At 36.5% G+C, this 20107-nt stretch overlaps 1 protein-coding gene across 6 annotated transcripts in view; it reads left to right on the forward strand.

The window, feature by feature from the left end:
- Positions 1 to 20107, forward strand: part of LOC136848752 (cGMP-dependent 3',5'-cyclic phosphodiesterase-like) — a 593212-nt gene that overhangs the window by 557578 nt on the left and 15527 nt on the right. For all 6 annotated transcript variants that reach the window (XM_067121325.1, XM_067121322.1, XM_067121323.1 and 3 more), the window contains 2 exons: positions 936 to 1018; positions 19277 to 19387. In XM_067121325.1, the coding sequence (XP_066977426.1) occupies positions 936 to 1018; positions 19277 to 19387 (194 nt within the window). The remainder of the gene's footprint in view (positions 1 to 935; positions 1019 to 19276; positions 19388 to 20107) is intronic.

Below are 20107 nucleotides of genomic sequence, written 5' to 3' on the forward strand. Positions count from 1 at the left end.
ATTAAGCAGAGATATTTGTTAGCTTTTGATTTCGTGAAATTGCATATTATGTCGACGAGAGTTACTGTGTTATTTTTCCTTGCTAAAGCAAATGTGCCATTGATAATTACCTACTCATTAGTAAACAGACCTTGATAGCCACTTTTCACATTTTTTTATGAATTTCCCATCATCGCGGAACACCTACCGTTCATAAGCAATTAATCAATACGTCTTCATATTTTACCAGTTTGTTTTACTATTTAACCTCATGGACGCATGGTACAACGATTAGGCATTATAATTACCTGTTTAGTTATTTTCCTTGCTCTTCGAAATGGCCATAGCAGTAAATGTTCTTTTATTCTTATTGCACGACAGTTGACGAAAACTGTAGTTATTTGCTCATTTACGTTTGTTTACGCACGGGAAGTCCTGAAGTCGCGAATATTTGTCCGTTATTGAATTTTTTTTTTTTTTCGTGGATGACCACAGTCGTTCCGACGCCTCGTAACATAAGTTTATAAGCAATTAATCAATACGCCTTCATATTTTACCAGTTTGTTTTACTATTTAGCCTTATCCATGGCCGCAACGTTTCTCTAACTATCTCGGAGGATGATTGATTCAATTGCCGCGTAAGGGACGTGATCCAACTCTGTGAAGTGTCACGTATTAAATGCAAAATAAAAAAAAAATTAATAAAAGAGGTGTGTTCGACGACAAAAGTTGCACTCACTCCTTGAGTAGTGATGTTCGGTGTAACCACAGCATAGTGCTGTAATTATCTGTAGTCAGCGAGGATGAAGGTTACATTATCATTCCCTGGTTACCTGCTGCTCATCTGTGCGTCCGATTTCTTTAACGATAGGTTGCCTCGGCCGTGGCTTGCCGTATTGCAAATATGAAATTAACTGCTCTCCGAGTTTTCATTTATCGTCTCTCTCTCTTTACAGGTGACGAAGGAAGAAGTCGATCGCTTGGTGCAAGCAGAGGTTCTGGAACCCAGTGATTTCAACAAAGATTTCTGCTCCTTTAGGTAAGTATTCTTATTCAGGCGTTTAGTTTCTCTGATTAATTAGATATTTGTGTATTAGTGACAGCGAGTGTCTCGATTAGATTAGAGGAATTCTCAGGAGCTGCATTGACTGTTCACATTTTGCGTAGAATTAGTGCTCCAAAAATTTTTTTAAGGATAATTTAGTTTTAAAAACACAAATTGGTAAGAGATGTATATAAGATATTTTTTATCATTTAGTACAAAAAATAAAATTAGTTAAAAAAAAAGCACTTTATCTCATCTAGAAAGCCTTAGTGTCATATAAAATGTATATAAGTTCCCTTCAGAAGTCGGGACTTCAACAAATAACCCTGCCTTTTACTCACGTAGCTACGTACTTTAATTAGTGACTTCTTTGTTCTTTCGTATTTAAATTATACGGAAGGTCTTATTAATGGCAATGATGTAATTGCACCAGGCTTCTCTCAAGCGCTTTCATAGCACTCAAACTACTGTCTGCTGTCATGAGTTTTGATTAGTAATAGGGTTCCCCAACCTATCAGTAATCCTTAAGCTGTAAAATCTTATTACAGTGACAGTTCATTATGCTTTTCGTCCCAAACTTTAACCTTGGTCACAACTTTTGAACTTGAAGAGATCGACCGTATGTTCCATACATATTTTACCAATGATGCCCTTTCCGGTAACACCAAGGTTAATAACTTGGGACCTTGACCATAACCCTCTTACGAATAAATAACTGCTGTCAAGGGGCCATTCGTTTTTTCACAAGCACGTCTATTCGGAGTTATTTAGCAATGCAAGACTTATTATGGTGTCTTCAACATTTTATCACTCGGAATGCTCTTGAAGAAGAGGGTGTGTTTGGTCCAAGGTCGGTAGGAGATGTTGCCTTTGCAATATTCTCAAAATTCTTGTTTACCTCCCGACTGTAATTGAATTTTTTTTTTTCTAACATTTGGGTATCTTAAATGGTGTGATTTTGTGGTATGTATTTAAGTAGGTTTTTTTTTTCATTTTGTTATAACCCATGGAAAAGTTTGGAACCTACAGTAGAATCACTTACTCCACTTAAGCCACTGGTTGCTAATTCAACAAGTCTTAAACTTATTAAAACCCAGCCAGTCGATGTAAAAAGCACTACTAGTCTTCGATAATATACATTTTCTAATATTTTCAGTTGTGTTTTCGTTTTTTCATGTAGTATACGTGCAAAGGATTTCAAAACGTTGTCAGTTTTCATCGCGTGACGTTTTTTTCTTTGTCGACAAAATCAACACCGGCTTCATCCTAAAACAATGTTGGTATTGTGGATATTGAAAGATTCCTGGAGTCTTTCACCGAGATCTGAATTTGATTAATCAGGCTGGGCAAACGAAATGAAAGCATGATGGAATGTGACGTGCGTAAGTCCAACATTCGCTTGCGTTATACAGCTGATTGACTAGGATTTCCATGTCAGATTTGACAAATCCACTTCGTCTCTGAAATTGTTGTCGAACCTGAATTCGAACGAAATACGTGGCGTTTCGTCAAAGCTGGTTGAAATTGAACAAAACCGATTATGCTCACAAAAACAGCTGTTCAAGGTGCCAGATCGTAACAGTAGATATTTATACATTAATTAAGTTAATATATGACGATATACAGAGCATTCATTACAGTTGAGTAAGATAAACTCTCTCTCTCTCTCTCTCTCTCTCTCTCTCTCTCTCTCTCTCTCTCTCTCTCTCTCTCTCTAACAGAGCTTTCCCCGTTATTTCGTAACAGAAATATTCAGTGTACGAAAATTCATATGTTTATTCAATGCTGCCGATAGTTATGGTAACCTAACCGTGTGATCTAATAATTGATTCATTCTAGTTTGATCAATATATCAAGGGAAGAAAACGATCTTGTAGCTAAAATCACCGTTAGTAAGAATGACACCTCAGCATGTCATGTTAGATTACAACGCTATATTATTCTTCATGGTGTCTAGTCATCATTTTTCTGCGAATTATGAATGGCTGTGAGACTTGAATATCACTTCCTGATTTATTTGTTTGTCTGGCAGCTTTACGCGAAAACTTGTCGACAGTTTTCCATGACATTTTCTGTGAAGGAGCGTACTGAATCTCTTTGGGTCCCACGAAAAATTTACTGGATTAATCCTTCACCTGTGACCCACATACCAGTAGGTTTCTATTATTACCTTCTAAATTTTGTGGAAAAGTGCATCAATAGCAAACTATCGTTTTGCGATTCTCTATATTCTTTCTCTGTTTTATTTTACCGTACGATTGTTCTCCTTATAAGTTTCCCTTTTTCACTACTTCACAATTTGTTTATAGGTTTTAATGCAACTTTGCGATTGTTGCAATGAAAAGTTAATTCAAATACTTATAGAAATATTGTTTATGAGCCTGATAATTCACACCGAAAACTACGCTTAGACGCTGTAGTCATCCGTAAAATAAATTAGTCGGAGGATAATGCGAGAGTTAACAGCAAAAAAAAATGAGCCAAGAATAAAAGAACCCCAGTGTGTTATGGTGTACCTTTTTAGCGAACTACAATATCATCATAGCAGGCAAGACCTTTTATCTTGTTGAAGGAATGGAAAGTGTTGAGATGTCTCTGTCTTAGGGTGCGTTCACAATCAAGTAAAACATGTCGTAAACGTACGTCGGCAACGTATCGCACACATATAACAGAGTAAATACAAGTCAGCGACTTATTGGTAGTCCCAACCAGCATTTCATATTATCCAACATTTGCCAAAGATCCGTTCTCCACTTACGGGCGTTCACTTGTTTTCAACGTGGTTGTGATATGTATGCAGTAAGTTGCCGACGTTTGTTTATGAAATGTTTTACAGAAGTTTGGATGCACCTAACGATTCACACGCACACACACACACACAGCTTCCCATGACTTCCAAAAGAGTTATGATAAAAAGGTATATGTTCGACTGCACCTTCTGCCGTGTATCTGAGAGAATAGAATAATTATACCCGACAGGTTTGTGTTCGACTTTACTTTGCCAAATGCAGTGTTTCCCTCCGTGGTAGTGACTGACGTCGTTGAAGTAATTTCTTTACGAAGTTTATTGAAGTTATCATCTGTATTTTCAGCTTTCCATCTATCTGTACGGTGAATAATACCCGTAACTAATCACCCTCCTCTCTCATAATCACTTTGATTGCTATCCAGGCAGCTGTCAAAGCTGATATGAACGTTATCCTCTGTCATTAGCCGGATAAATGAGGCGATTAGTGCCTCGCGCGATGGATCCGAAACTCAATTAAAAAGTCAGTGGTTAAAAAGGACGATTTATTCTCTAAGCTGACAGATATAAGTTCGATCATATCACATCAAGAAGCTGGGGCTAATTAAGTTTTTATTTTTTCTATTCCCAAAATTTCAATTCGAGGTTTACACTGCAGAACAAGCCATATATCAGGGAATCGAGAAGTTAAGTAGTCATCTACTATCATTGTATCTTAATTCTCCGACCAAATTGCAGTATATTACAATTTTACACTATATGTGTTGAAGGAATGTAGCCTTGCTAGCAGAGAAAAAATGTCGGCATACAACCAGTAGCTTGAATTAGCTAAGACCAGTAAAGACTCTTAATAAAGATTTTGCAGTGTATTTGTAGGTTTTATCAGATAACCATTTTCGAAGACACCCAAGACTGCGTTACGGCACACGGTAGTATCCAACTCTTTCAGCTAAAAAAAAAAAGACAGAAATACTTGTATTTTTAGTAACGGGGAGGGAAACAGAGATAGTGTGTGTGTGTGTGTGTGTGTGTCTGTGTGTGTGTGTGTGTGTGTGTGTGTGTGTGTGTGTGTGTGTGTGTATCAGTCAGCGCAGACAGAAATCTGAGCCATGAACTGTTTGATGTTCTTCCTTTAGTGCACTGTAAATCGTTAAGCCGCTGACATTAATTTTGGGAATGGTAAATGTTTCTCTTGGTATATTTGCTTCCACACGTACCCGCAAGTGGGATGAAATTTTTGAAATACTAGATTCGTTTGTCAGTATACAAATATGTATCCACAAATTTATTTCTGCGCGGGGATATAGTCTTGAACATCACTTTTATTCATTTCAGCAACTTCATTTCTGTCTGTTGCTGGTTTGAATTTTCAATAGAGCAGCTGTGTATTTTCGAGTTTTTCCTTTTTTTTTATTTCTTGCATATATGTTCCAGTTTCATTTTTCCCGTTTTCATTCGTTTTTTTTTTATGAAGCGAGTGGAAACAGATATACGTAAATGTGCGAAAGTTTTAAAAAAAGAAAAATGTTTTTTAAAACATATTTTATATTTGTGATCTATTTTTATTGTGAACCGATATTCGTTTGTAATGAATGCACCAGTGGTCACTGACGTCGAAAATAATATATATATATATATATATATATATATATATATATATATATATATATATATATATATATATATGTATATGTATATGTATATGTATATGTATATGTATATGTATATGTATATATATATATATATATATATATATATATATATATATATATATGTATATGTATATGTATATGTATATGTATATATATATGTATATGTATATGTATATGTATATATATATATATATATATATATATATATATATATATATATATATATATATATATATATAATGTGTGTGTCTGTGTGTTTGTGTGTGTGCGTACTAAATTATTCATATGTATACTCCCGTATATAATAAATGTCTCTCAAAAGAACTCAGAAAAATTATAAGTATTCCTACGTCTTCGAATCATAAAACATGGTATGCAAGATCGTAGTAAACAACAGAATATTCATTTATTACTGTGCATATAATTTTTGAAGTAGACCAGCTTCAACTATAAACTTAAAAACCCCACTGGATTAAAAAAAAAATTATTAGGCGCCGTCAAGTAAGTCTTGTGGCGACATACTCAAATCACTAGCAGATTCCAGATGAAATGTTGCCGAGATACAATTCTGCAGTTTCGTTTTTGTTCTTTGTTGCAATTCTCTTTGATATTTCTTTTTGCCTCAGCAGACAGCAGAGTATTACATTGTTTTCGCATGTTAAGTATGATGATGAATCTGAATGTCAGTTCTGGTATGCTTGTAATGAAAACATATTGGCAGTATTCGTATTTTTTTTTTATTCTGTTTTCTCTTTGATGATACTCCTTTTGAGTGCTTCATTCGTTTTTATTTTTTATTCGGTTTTCACTGAGTATCTTAGGTTTACACGTGAAATGGCTGTACAAGTCTTTCTAAATAACAGCGGCGAAACTCCTGGAATGAAAAGAATTTTAACGATGTTTGCCTTTTTTTTTTATTTTACCCTAAAAAACTTTATCTTGTAAACTTTTCCTTTGAGAGGCAAGTCTGTCGCTTCCTTCGTGTTAAGCCTCACCCTTCTCCCTTTCTCTCCCTTTTTCACTTTGGACCTGGGCCAGAAAAGGGATTTAGGTTGCCCCCTTCCCATTGGCCTCATTCCATTAAGAAAAATATATAAACGCGTAAGAGTTATCCTACCTACGATAAATGACCAAGCATCTCTTAATGAGATTTGCTTGCATTTCCTCCAGCGAGCGCATCGCTCCCAACAAAATATTGACCGCAGCTCATGATGACCATATCCATGAGATTTTAAAGCAACCTTGTCCGAGTGCAGCTTGCCGGGTCGGGGGGTGGAAGGGAGGCTCCCCTCCCGTCTGAGACGTTTTTCAATAACTTATGTTGTCGAAAGCGATCTCGTATATATTCTCTTCCCCCTTAGCGCGTGTTTGTCTTGATATGATGCTGTTTGCAGGACTTTTTTTTTTATTTGCTGTTGCAATTCCTTCGAGATCTACGGGCCGTTATCAGGATTTGTTTACATTAACAGTGTTGTGCACTGTTGCTGTTGGTACTTTAGGTTTATATTTTCACAGAGTTCAGGAATTGTCGAGCTGATGATCACGTCATACACGTTTCAATCTTTCTAACTATATGGACAAAAATCAGTAAAGTCATTGCATCTTATAATTGAATCAACTTCGCATTATCTGTTTACAAATTTTTTCGGCTCGTAGGTTTTCTGTTTAATCCATAATATTACTTACGCAAATATTTGCATTTAAGTCAGTACATATCACGGATAGTAGGGATTTCTGATAACATATTTTCAGCAAGTCTTGTCGTTTATACAGTGAAGATCTAGATAATTTTTTTCTCGGCATTTCAGCCTTGTGTATAATTTTAGTTTTTCCCTCATACTCTACTTTTGGGATACGATTTGCCTTCCAAATAAGTAGCATGGATGCCCTCTCACCCCAGTGCACTGCCAACCTTTTCAATATTGTGCCAGAAGTACTCTCTTTTCCTTATGCGTTATAATATCCTTCCGAATGGTGTTTCATACCGCTTCCCCACTTTGCGTAATTCCCTTCCAGTGCAATGTGTGGATACCCTCGCTTTATTGTGCGTTGTATCGTTCAGACACGGTACAAGGGCACCCTCGTCTATCTGTTCGATGTACCTTTCATAAATAATGCATGAATACACTTTCCCTACTTTATGTTGCACCCTTCAAATGTAGATTATGGAGACCATCTTCACTGCATTGAACCTTTCAGAAAGAGTGCATGGTTTCCCTCTCCTCTTTGTATGCTGAACCCTTCAGAAGTAGTGCATAATTACCCCCTCACTACTCTCTACTGTTGTGTAACCTGTCAGTGACACGAGAACCTAGCCACAGTTGGCTTTTCATCATTCATGCATAATGCGATATTGAACTTTCACTATAGATCGATACATCCTCCAAATACAGTGATATTTATGAAGTACTGAACCAGACAGCGATGCAGTAAGACAAATCCAGCTCGTCACTGAATTGTGGCGTTCTTCAAACCAAAAAGAGCTCCATGTTGCAGTTATTCTACCGTTTTCGAATTGGTCATACTCGTTATACCCGTGAATATTAATGAACAACTTACGAGACGCAATTCCTGTATGCAGAGAATGCAAGTCACCATTAACAGTTTATCACATTGTACAGTACAGTCGCTCGGGAAAGTTCTGGCACATTTTTCAGTGCGTTTCGGATGAGTTTATAAAATAGTAACTGGCAACTTTCACAGGCCATCCCTCACGTTCTGTCCCCTGACAATAATGACATACTGTAGTAGCAGCACTCAGACTGTCACCAGTTTAAATGTAGCCTACTACAGGAAAAAGTAGACCCGTAGAGGAAATAATGAGTGCTCCTTTTTTTATCATTAAATTTCTTCCTAATGCTTTCCTTTTTGTTCTTTTTGGTTTTAGCAGATGCCAATATTATAAGAATGACAGAGAGAGAGAGAGAGAGAGAGAGAGAGAGAGAGAGAGAGAGAGAGAGAGAGAGAGAGAGAAAGCGCTTGGTGATGCGAAAGCTGCGATGCTTGCTTCTCTTAAAATAAATTCCCATTCTTTTGCCATAACCTTATGCATTTGTTTGCTCAGCATTGCTGCGACTAACTACAACAGTGTCCTTCAAGATACTGCGTAAATGAAATGTTAATATAATATGAATAAATATATTCATCCATACTCAACAATATATTTACAATGTATACAATATTTTTCACATAGACCTGTATGTTTCTCATAAGGTATAAATGCAAATAAATGAGTAGATAAATAAACAAATGAATGCATTGCATAGTCAAACCAATACTAAATGAAACTATAATTATAATAGAATTTAAAGATTCGTGCCACCCACCACCCCCACCTTCTTTCTCATTTACTCAAGTATGAACCCCTATTGTCAATTAACGTACTTAATCTCGTAGACATTGAACCCACTATCTTTTCACAAAAGTTTACTTCTATTCGTTTAAGATTAAATGACTCCCAGATTGACCTAGCATGTGTGATTAAATGCTCCCTGGCCTTAATATTACTTACATCCCCTTTATTAGTTATATAACCATAAAGACTTTCAATTACATTTAAGTCAGGCGACTTTGCTGGCCATTCGATTCTGATTACGTGTGGATGTTCTCTGAACCAGTCTTTTACAGTGTGGTCATTATGGATAGAAGAGTCGTCCATGACTGTATGTATTGTTTCTGGCTCGAGGATTAGCTGGGCTCTCACTGATGGCACCAAAACTTCCTCTAGAATGCTAATATACTGGGAACTGTTCATTCGTGCGTCAGTTTCTTTAAGTTTCCTTGGACCACTAGCAGCCATCCATCCCCACAAGGCTGCTACGGTAATTCGTGACGGTTGGATGCTTTCAGGGCAACAGCTAAAAGTGATAAAAAGATTTTAAAAGATGGTGAAAATTATAGTGGAGATGATGAAGAAGAAAATATGCATAGATCCTACCCTATCTATGTATATGTAAAATTATTCAAATGACAATCTACATTTAACATGTGTGTGAAGCGTAGATCATTATCAAGGGAAAGACATACTAAAATAAAACAAAGTATCTTAAAAAATGCACTGAATACGATAGCTCTATAATGACATAAAGCCTTGATTCATATAATAGATCTGTACTGATACAAATATCCAATTCATATGAGGGGTCTGTAGTGATATAAAGATCAAATCCTTATTATAAGGATATACTGTAGTGTCATGTTTATAATAGGCATATAAAGAGAAGTACAAAGGTCTAATATTTATAGTGGACCTATATTAATATATATGCCCAATTTTTACGACAGACGTTAAGACAATATAAATCCTTCATTCTTATGAACGGAACATTATGGAATAAAGCCAACATGATTGTTATAACAGACTAAGTAAGTTCCCTCTAGGCCTAAGGGCCCATAGAGCCGGTGCTAATACCCGGTTTCCGTGGTGTTGAGTGAACTAGTGATAATTCCCCCCGTGACAGGACGCCAGTCTGTCGCCGCTCTACCCCCTGCTACTCAGCACCCACTTGTACACCTGGGTCGAGTGAGGAATTGGGTTACACTTCCTTTTTTGAAAAGATCACATTTAGCATTCGGCGTCAGTGACCCTGGTAGTTGTGACACCAGATAACCCACAATTAATCAATCAATCCTTTTCCAAGGGAAGCACGCCGCCAAGACTGGGGTACGAACCGCGGACCTTCCGACTAGCAGACCATTGCTCTAACGGTCTAACCGCTGCGCCACGGCTCCCATTTATAACAGACTTACAGTAATAAAAAAAAAAAAAAAAGCTAAAATTCAGTAATAAAAAAAGAAAGCTAAAATTCATCTTGAGTTACGCCTTCCCACTTGGGATGTTAATCCTATCATTTTTTAAATTCTACCTATTTTTTCTCTTTTTTATTCAGCTGTTTATCCATATAACCCTTATTTCATGTAATTTAATTAAAGCTTGCCGCGTTTATGAAGACCCATATCGATAAAGTTGACAATCTACTGATTTATGTTAAATGGTTTGTTTTCCCGCCCACACGATGAGTGACGTCATGACAAACAGTGTCACTCAAATACGGAGGAAATATTATTCTCTTTTTTTTTTAGATTGGAACGCGTATTCCTAGATATCGACATTAATTTAAGTAGTTGAGCCTTAAAAATAAATATTCGAATGCAGTAGTAAAAGTAAATGTTCACAGTTATTGAGATTTTAAAGATCCACGTGCTTCGTATTTCAATTCTCTAATTTTACCGAACGATAGTTTTAAGTTTCAAAATGTTTCATTGAATTTTGTTATTTCATGTTATTTTTCTGCCAGTTTTATGTATTGTATTGTTTGCATGCTTATTAATCTTATTCTGATTTTAAAGTTTGGTTTCTTTGTGATTTAAAAATAAAATACTATTGGTGAACGAGATTCGCTGTGAAGTGTACCAGAACTTACCAGAGCGATTACGTAAATGTCAAAAACATCGACCAACAGCGAAGTCAAGTTTTGGAAACAGATCAGTTAAGGAAATTTTATCCAAAATTTCATTTTCGATTTAACCAATTATGAAATTTGTAAAATACAACCATTTATTAAATAAAATTTAAATTTTACTACTATAAACAAACTCTCACGACCAGCTTTATGATAATCATGTGTTGACTCTGGTTAAACCACTTAATAATTAAAATTCGATTCCCAAGAATAAAACGAATGTGTGCTTTGTTTCTTTGTATATTTGTAATTCTATCTAAAGAACTAATAAATAAAATACCCCCCAGCTGGATTATTTTTCCCAGACAGTTCGTGAATTCTACTCTATCTCATGGCAACTCTGTACTGTAGATGCTGCCTTTACGATCTCATAGGCTGTAGGCGCCAGAACTACGCTTTATTCGTTTGTGAGTGAATCTGTTCGTCCCTAGACCTGAAACTGGTTCATCTCACCCTTGAAGCAAAAGTACTTCTTCACCCACTCAATGGTGTGATTAACATTGAAAGACTTAGGCTTGACCAAAAATTTGGAAGTCAGATTGCCTAAAAGGTGACAGGCAAACAACACACACACACACACACACACACACACACACACACTTAATCTGACAGACAGATCGGAGAGGGGAGGAACGATAAGCCTACCTGGCCCCTGAAAGCTGACAGGAGATGATATTTGTGGCAAGAGATGCAACCGCGTTTTTGACATTAAAATGTCACGGCCGCAACTCAAGGTTTAACAGGCGCCCTTCGAGAGTCGCTGTCACCTTGATTGTCCTTTTATGATATTTGTACTGTTCGATTTTCAGTGGCATTTTGTTGTTGATTTACTCTGACGTGTAATCTAATATTTCTGTGACGAAATTGCGTTTGATTCATCCTCTGATATACACTGAAGTTGCGTGTGATTTCCGGTTTACCTTTTGTGGATTATATTTCCTCCAGACTTTTACTCAGTCGTGTCGATCCGATATTAAATTCCTCAAGGCTAGGTCGGCATCGAAGTAGTGCTACAGTTATCTTATTCTTCATTTTCCTTGTTATCTCATGTTGACTTTTGGAGCAGGTTACGAAGCATCTTCGGTAGTGGCGCTGAAAATGTCGCCTTTATCTTGCTCACAGTTGAGAAATAGCACGAAATTCATACAACTGCCGAGTTTCAAAAGAGCTTCGCGTCCTTCCTACGAGAATCATATAAAAATATTATAATTCAAGATTTACGTTTCCTCATGTTTTTCCTCCGTCAAAAATCTCTCTCTCTCTCTCTCTCTCTCTCTCTCTCTCTCTCTCTCTCTCTCTCTCGTCACACAGATACACAAACTGTTGTATTTTGTGCGTCTGCAATCCTGTTTGTTTTCATTCTTTATGAAAGTCTTGACGAATATACTATAACTGTATTACATAAGAGGACAGTAACGGTTTCGCTAACTCTTTCGTTTTTAAGGACAGTATTTGGAAATCGTCATGTTTACTTGGTTAAGAATTGCATACGCTGCAGTCTAATACTGCAATTATTTGAATTCGTAAAATACTGCCATGTTGGGGCGATCGTATTGTTTTTTGTTATGAGTCTATATAGGGTCAGTAAACATGGACAGCGTCACAGTCTCTATTTAAGAATCGACTTGTCTTAAAACGTCATATTGAAATATCCCATACTTTGTTCACTGGGGAAAACTGTTGCTAAAACATTCTTTGAGGGCAAGTAATGTTTCTTTCCTTCTGCTGCTATATTTTCCATTTTCTTCCTGCTTCTCTTTCCCTCTTGCTTTGCTTCTTCGGGCCTGGGCTGGAAGAAGGCACTAGATTTTCGAAGTTATGATACTTGCTTTCTAAGTCTTATCTCTTATCATTTTGATTCTCATACATGAATGAGTACCATTCTACATGTGGATATGCGCATGCGCAAAAAGATACGAAAGTTTGCACGTCAGTGCGAACATAAGGATCTTTCACATGTCATGTTTCCTGGTCTTCGCGGGTCTCCCGGTCAGACTGTCTGACTGTCAGTCTGTCAGTCTGTTGGCTCTCATCTTGGGAAATGATTGTTTGCGGATTGTGCTGTTGACCCAAATACAGTACTTGGTTGATGTTTCTGTGACCTTTTATGTATGTTATTGGTGTATTGTTCATTTATTCACACGTGGTTGTTTGTTTGCCTTTATATTATTTTTTTATTTAAGTTATGGTGAAATGCTTCACCAGATGATAAAAGGTGTGTGCATAAAACACAGTGTTGTTACAGTTCTAGTAGACAAGAGTTTATTTAGAATGAATATGAGTCGTACTAGTCTGTCTACTAAAAATTCGTGATACTGTCTGTTTAAGCCACTGATAAACTACAAAAACCTTCGTAATTTAATGAGAACCCATATATATATATATATATATATATATATATATATATATATATATATATATATATATATATATATATATATATATATATATATATATATATATATATATATATATATATATATATATATATATATATGTATTTATGTATGTATGTATATATAATATACAGTACATATACTGTATATATATATATATATATATATATATATATATATATATATATATATATATATATATATAAATACATAAATACAAATGTTCTTTCATGTGTCAAGAACTACTTTAAGGCCCTTGAAAGAGTAAAGTAACTGAGGGAAGTACTGATAGAGATTTTTAAAGATGAATGTGATAGGCTGAACCTGAAGAGATTAAGAATGGCACCTGAAAGTTACTTTCTTCCAGGGTGCCAGAACATACTAGCAATTACGATGTGTCCCTCTTACTGGCCGCCTGTAAGTGACCAAAATGGACCAGCAGACTCTTTTGGCCCACCTTGCTAATTGCCTCTAGTTTGCAAGGGCAGACTACAAAAAAGAATAGGCACTTTGTGGGGGCAACCATACGGCTCTGGGTTGACCCACTCTGACAACCCCCTTGAGATGGCCATGACGGACTGTCAGACTTAGCTGGCCTGCTGTAATAATTCCCTTAAGGTGCCTGGACAGAATAGCAAGCTTGGCTAGCCTTTCTGATAACCCCTATGAGATGTTTGAGATAACTAGGATGCACTAGCAAACTTTGCTGGCCACTGTGATAATCCCCTTAAGATAAGCACGATGGACTACCAAACTTGGTTGACCTGCTTTAATAATCCCCTTAAGATGGCCAGGACAGATTACCAAACCTATGTGGCCCCCAGTGATAATCCCTAAGATGGGCAGGACAGCCTAAGAAACTTGGCTGGCCCACTGAGATGATCACCTTAAGATGCCAAGGACAAACTAGCACTTGGCTGCCCAGCTAATATAATCCCTTGAAGATGACCAGGACAGTTTAGCAGACTTGGCTGCCTTGCTAATTCTGATCTCTGTAAAGTAAAATTGCAATGTGCAACCATTCATTTTTTCTTCAAGTCAGTGTCTCTCACCACAGGCCCTTACATAAATATGAAGAATAAAGTTCCTTGGGCGAGCTGCAGATGGTACATAATGTCCTTTTGGGTCGGAACTTGTTGTTTTCATCCTCTGTAATATTACACTATAGTCAAACCAAAATGTCAAGGCGGATGACAGGAGGTCTCGTCAGAATGCTTCGTATTTAAATCTAAAAGTTGAGAACATTTTCCCCTGTAAACAAAGGGAAAAAATCTCATCAGCTTATAGTAAAGCCGGATTAAGTTCTGTGCTGGATGGCGAGACCAATCCCTCCACCCACACTGTCGTTTCTTTCTTTTTTCTAAGTCCTTGTTATAAATGGTGTACATCTGACTTTAGATCCATTGAACGTTGGTTCTCCAAATTCTTCTTCCGTATCTCTCCCTTCCTTGATGATTCTTTCCATAGTCCTTCTTGGAATATCGGTAGCTTCACATGCCCGATCGTAAACTCTCATCACATCGGTCAAGGGCCCATTTTTTATCTTTTCTCTCGCAAAGTAATTTGGAAAGTCGTATGCGACCGACCTGGCAGAAGCAAGGAGACCACGTCTCTCAGTTTTTTCCGCTTTATTCACGGCTGAAGCAGAAAGAGCACGTCTGGGCGTACTTTCTTTACAGGGTGAGTCAAGTGAGTGACAATGTACATATGCAAAACGCTGTTATATATACTTTATATATAGACGAAGATGAAAGACCAAACGAATTTTATGGCTTGTATCATGACACGGGTTAAATCCTAATCATACAAGCTGGAATTTCAGTCCTTTAAAGACGTGACCCCAATACCCGATAAAATCATTCAGCAAGATCAACTTGGCGTACAGGGAGTTTGGAGGCAGTCTTACTCTGGGATAGGTAGTGCAGTTCAAAGATTATAAAAGGTTATCTCTTATCAAATCTCTGCATCTGTATACATGTAAAGTGTCAACCATACCTTTCCTTTGTGTTTCTTTGATAGGCTCTATCGTTTTAGATGTTAAAGTAGTGTGTGTGTGTGTGTGTATATATATATATATATATATATATATATATATATATATATATATATATATATATATATATATATATATATATATATATTTCTTTAATTATATATATACACATATATGTATATATATACACACATTTATATATATACACACACACACGAATAATATGCGCATACACAAACACACACACGCGAAGGTTACTCGATGTCGCATTTAGAAGAAACGAAAACAAAGAAAATTTGGGATAGAGAGGGAGGAGCGGACACTCCATCTGAGTGCTTGATCCGCCTTTACCGCTGAGGTTTTAGGGTTAAGCACGACGGTTTCCTTATCGGTAAAATGACCAAAATGTTCTTAATTAACTGCGAACGATATAGTCCAGGAGAAACCTCCTGTCACCCGCCTTGACATTTTGGTTTGACTATGGTATGTTCACAATAAATTGTGAACGAATAGTCACTCCATACAAAGAAGATAAAAGTTATTAAACTAAATTAGCTTGGCAAAACAATTTCACGCAGTGGGCTGTTGCAGCCATGTTCACCAGAGAGATTCATGTCCGTATTGTCTTGCGTGACCATTACCTGCCTTGTAATTTAAGTAGAAGTCAGTATGTTTTTTTTTTTTATTGAATTTCGAATGTAATTTATATGACTCGTTTTTGTTAGGTCACGGATGAATTTCCCTTTTATTATATGCTTCTCTGCTTTCGCTTGTTGCTGGACCAGTTGACATGCTTCTGTACATAACTATTTTATTGTGTTACTTGTAGGGTTTTACTTCATGTTTCTTCATGTATGTGACTTTTCGAGATTAATATGGCTATTTTGATTATACAAAGCTGAAATGGAAATAGGAATAGAAAAATAATGTCGTCTTTTTTAACAAACAATAACAGACAGAGACAAAGAATTTGGCCGCGACGGTTATAGTCGTTTTGCCTAAAGTAGTGGAATGGAGTCGCCATGAACTGGAACCAATTAGAATAATTCACGAGGAGTGACCTTTCCTCCAGCCCCCCCGGGAGCTGTTCATTACTAAAATGACCTTGAAATGCCTTCGCCTCCATCCCTCTACTCCCCCGCATTCTCCTATATCCCATTTCCCTCCTCTGACTCTACTTTCAGTTTCTTTTTTTTTTTTATCCATGCTCTATCTCCCTGTTTTATCTTCCTTTCTCATCTTTCCTTCCTTTATCTCGTCGTTACCAACACAACCGCGAAGGTATCTCTGAACCTCAATTCTCATATTTTCTCTCCTCTTTTTACTCTCCTTTTGGAAACTGGATTCGTTTGGGATCTCAACGACTTAGGTTGCATACTTTAACTTGAGTAATACCGACTGCATATTGCAGTTGTCTTCGTGACTTGAAGCACAAAATATACACCTGCCACTCAGAGTGCTCTTATTTCTATAATCTCCTTCCTGAAGAATATTGCATGAATACAAAAGCTGGCGTATAACTAGATTTACGGATGGATAACTGTTGACTAACCCTGTGAAAAGTTTTTATCTGCCTCAGCGAACTTTCAAGACCAAACAGCCTTCGGTTGGAATTCCTCCTCCTGATATTTGTTTTCCTGAGCCTCCTCTCACCAGATTTTCTTTTGGATCTAGACACTTTGGAGAATTCCAGGACAACGCAAACAGTTGGAGTGACAAAGTTTCCGCCGGGTTTTTCTCGTTTCGGTTCTATTTTCCAGATGAGGGAAAATTGCATTATGTGTCGATTCCAAGTGTCTGCTTGATTATAGATTGCAATAATCACAGGCCCGTCTCTTTAAGGGTACTGAAAACTAGATTTTTAGTTTCCTGAAATTTCCTGAAAATTTTAATAGATTACTGGTACGCTGTATTCCTGTCGAACGCGGTCTTGGCCATTTCATCCGAAACAGTTTGACAATGGCTATGCACCCGCACTTGTTCAAACTGTATACAGTGTCCCTTTTCTTAGAGAGAGAGAGAGAGAGAGAGAGAGAGAGAGAGAGAGAGAGAGAGAGAGAGAGAGAGAGAGTTGTTAGCAGCAACATGAGTCTAAGAGACTCAGGCAGACTAGTAAGTAGTACCTTATTTGATTATGTTGTTGAGCTGTAATAAAACCACAGTTTCATCGGTTAACCAGCCTCAAACCATGCAGCCACTCCATGATTTTCAGTATTTTGGCCTCAAAAATGTCCACATGTGGAAGATTGAATGCAATCTCATTGAATATGAACATGAATTGGGGTTTCAGCATAGAAAATTATGCACCTTCTGTTATCAAGAGCTGATTGAATCTTGGATCACCGTAGACAATAATATTTCAGCCCTTTTAATCGGTTGTTTTATTTCAGACTGTTGGGGATGATTTTTAGCGAATTGTTTCATGATGGCACCTTGAAAAATTTATGGCAGAAATTTATGCAGTTTTGGTGTGATTAACTCATTTAAGTTTGAGGGATTCGCGGTTCCTTACCAGACATGGAAACGTGTGTACAGTTCTATGTTAGTCATTTGTTCATTCTCCTTGCTGTGGACAACCATTCTGTTTCTCTTGACTAAGGATGACGTCAGGTAAAGGTGGATGAAGATTTTGAGCGCCTTTGTCTTAGGGACCTAAAGAAATACTGCCTTTAGCTATTATTCTTTGTAATGTATACAGAAGGGCAGAGGAAACAAAGGTATTGAGAACAAAAATATCAAGAGGAGCTACTCCCTGTGATCTCTACGCGAGAGTGACACCCATTATCTTCAGTCTCCCTTTCACAATATTATCTTCAGTTATGGGAACAAGGACGGTGTCTACCTGGGAGGAGGTACAGATCATCATCTTAGGAACTAAGGTCCAATCTCCCGACATATCACTGAAAATATCTATACAGAACCACAACGTCAGTGCTACATGCTACCGTACCTCTGACGCTTACACATTTGAATTGTAAACAGACAAAGAGAAATATATAGGAGGTATTGAAGAAAAGAATATTAAGGAAATGTTGACAAAAATAAAGAAAGAATAAGTAATTTTGCTAATACCGAACAGAACGCTTCTGCCCAGAGAGAGAGAGAGATTACACCATGAAAAAGTACTGATCGTTAACGCGGCGTACCTACCCATCAGAGACCAGGTTTCAGATCAGGAAACGACATTTCAGATAATCCTGGCGGCATCGACTGATGACGGAATGCAGTCGTCCCCATAAATATGACAAGTTCAGCACAAATGAGTAAATGCTGACACAGCTTTAATTTTCGGTAGTAACTGGGATCGTGAACAATTATTCCGTCAAAGCGTGTTTTATGTATATACATGTATATATATCTGTACGTGTGTATGTATATATACATATATTATATTATATTATATAATATTATATTATATTATATTTAAAAACCATTTCCCCAAGCTCATCAAAACAACTAATCTGACGAAATCCCCAGATTAATCTGCCACCATACATTGATTAGGTTCAAATTTATTACTTGGAGAAAAGTAAATATTCAATTAATTTTCTTGTTTTCTTATTGTAATGTTTGATGTACTTAGCTCGTACAGCAGTCCAACCTCTCATATAGGAAAATAGATTTGTACAGGAGCCGTGATTGCAGCTCTCTCTCTCTCTCTCTCTCTCTCTCTCTCTCTCTCTCTCTCTCTCTCTCTCTATATATATATATATATATATATATATATATATATATATATATATATATATATATATGTATATATATATGTGTGTGTGTGTGTGTGTGTGCGTGTGTATTTATATCTGTATATGTGTTTGTGAGTGAGTGTGTTTGTGGATCTCTTAAGTAGACAAGGTATTCAGTCGTACCATTAATTAGTGTTTTTTATTTAACCAGCTAGGCGACCCTCTCTCACGATATTTGTCCGAATTATCAGTGACATTTAAGAAAAGACCAAATGTGGAACTTGCGCAGAGTACTCATTGTCGAGGTCCCTTTGCAGGTACTTTCCTCGCCAGTTGCCGGAGTCCCGGACGCCCTCGGCAGTGATATCGATGATGGAGAACCTTGGAATGATACAGAAGTTCAGGATCAGTCGTGACTGTTTGGCAAGGTCAGTTATTAGAGGTAGTTTGTAATGTTAGTAGCTGCGCACCTTAAAGGAACACTAACATAACTACACGCACACACAGATATATATATATATATATATATATATATATATATATATATATATATATATATATATAATATATATGTATTATATATATAATATATATGCATGTATAATATATATATACATATATGTATCTATGTATATATATGTATATATATTAAGATATGTATATACATCAGTATATAAAGTATATATGTATGTGTGTACATATATGTGTATGAATAAATATATATTTGTATGTGTGAACACCTGAGCTTATTAAGGCACAACCTCGCCTCACCAGCAAGAGAGCAAAATTCGATCCTATACGGGGAAACCATTTTGGGAAATTTTCGTGAAAAAAAAAATTTATTTTTTGTTTACTCTAATTAGGGAATTATTTACGAGATGGTTGGTTGAATGACTTGTATCTCAGCCATGGAAGAAAAAGGCATGGTGTTAACGACCTCATCCCAAGAAAGCTTGATAGAGTCACTCTGTATGTATATATGATTGTGTGCATTTGTTAAATATAATATATATATATATATATATATATATATATATATATATATATATATATATATATATATATATATATATATATATATATATATATATAGTTTTATCGCTAATTCACACATCACATTACTTTTGTAATAATTTACACCAATAGAG

This window comes from Macrobrachium rosenbergii, chromosome 19 (genome assembly GCF_040412425.1).
Source record: "Macrobrachium rosenbergii isolate ZJJX-2024 chromosome 19, ASM4041242v1, whole genome shotgun sequence".
In the NCBI taxonomy this organism is placed as follows: domain Eukaryota; kingdom Metazoa; phylum Arthropoda; class Malacostraca; order Decapoda; family Palaemonidae; genus Macrobrachium; species Macrobrachium rosenbergii.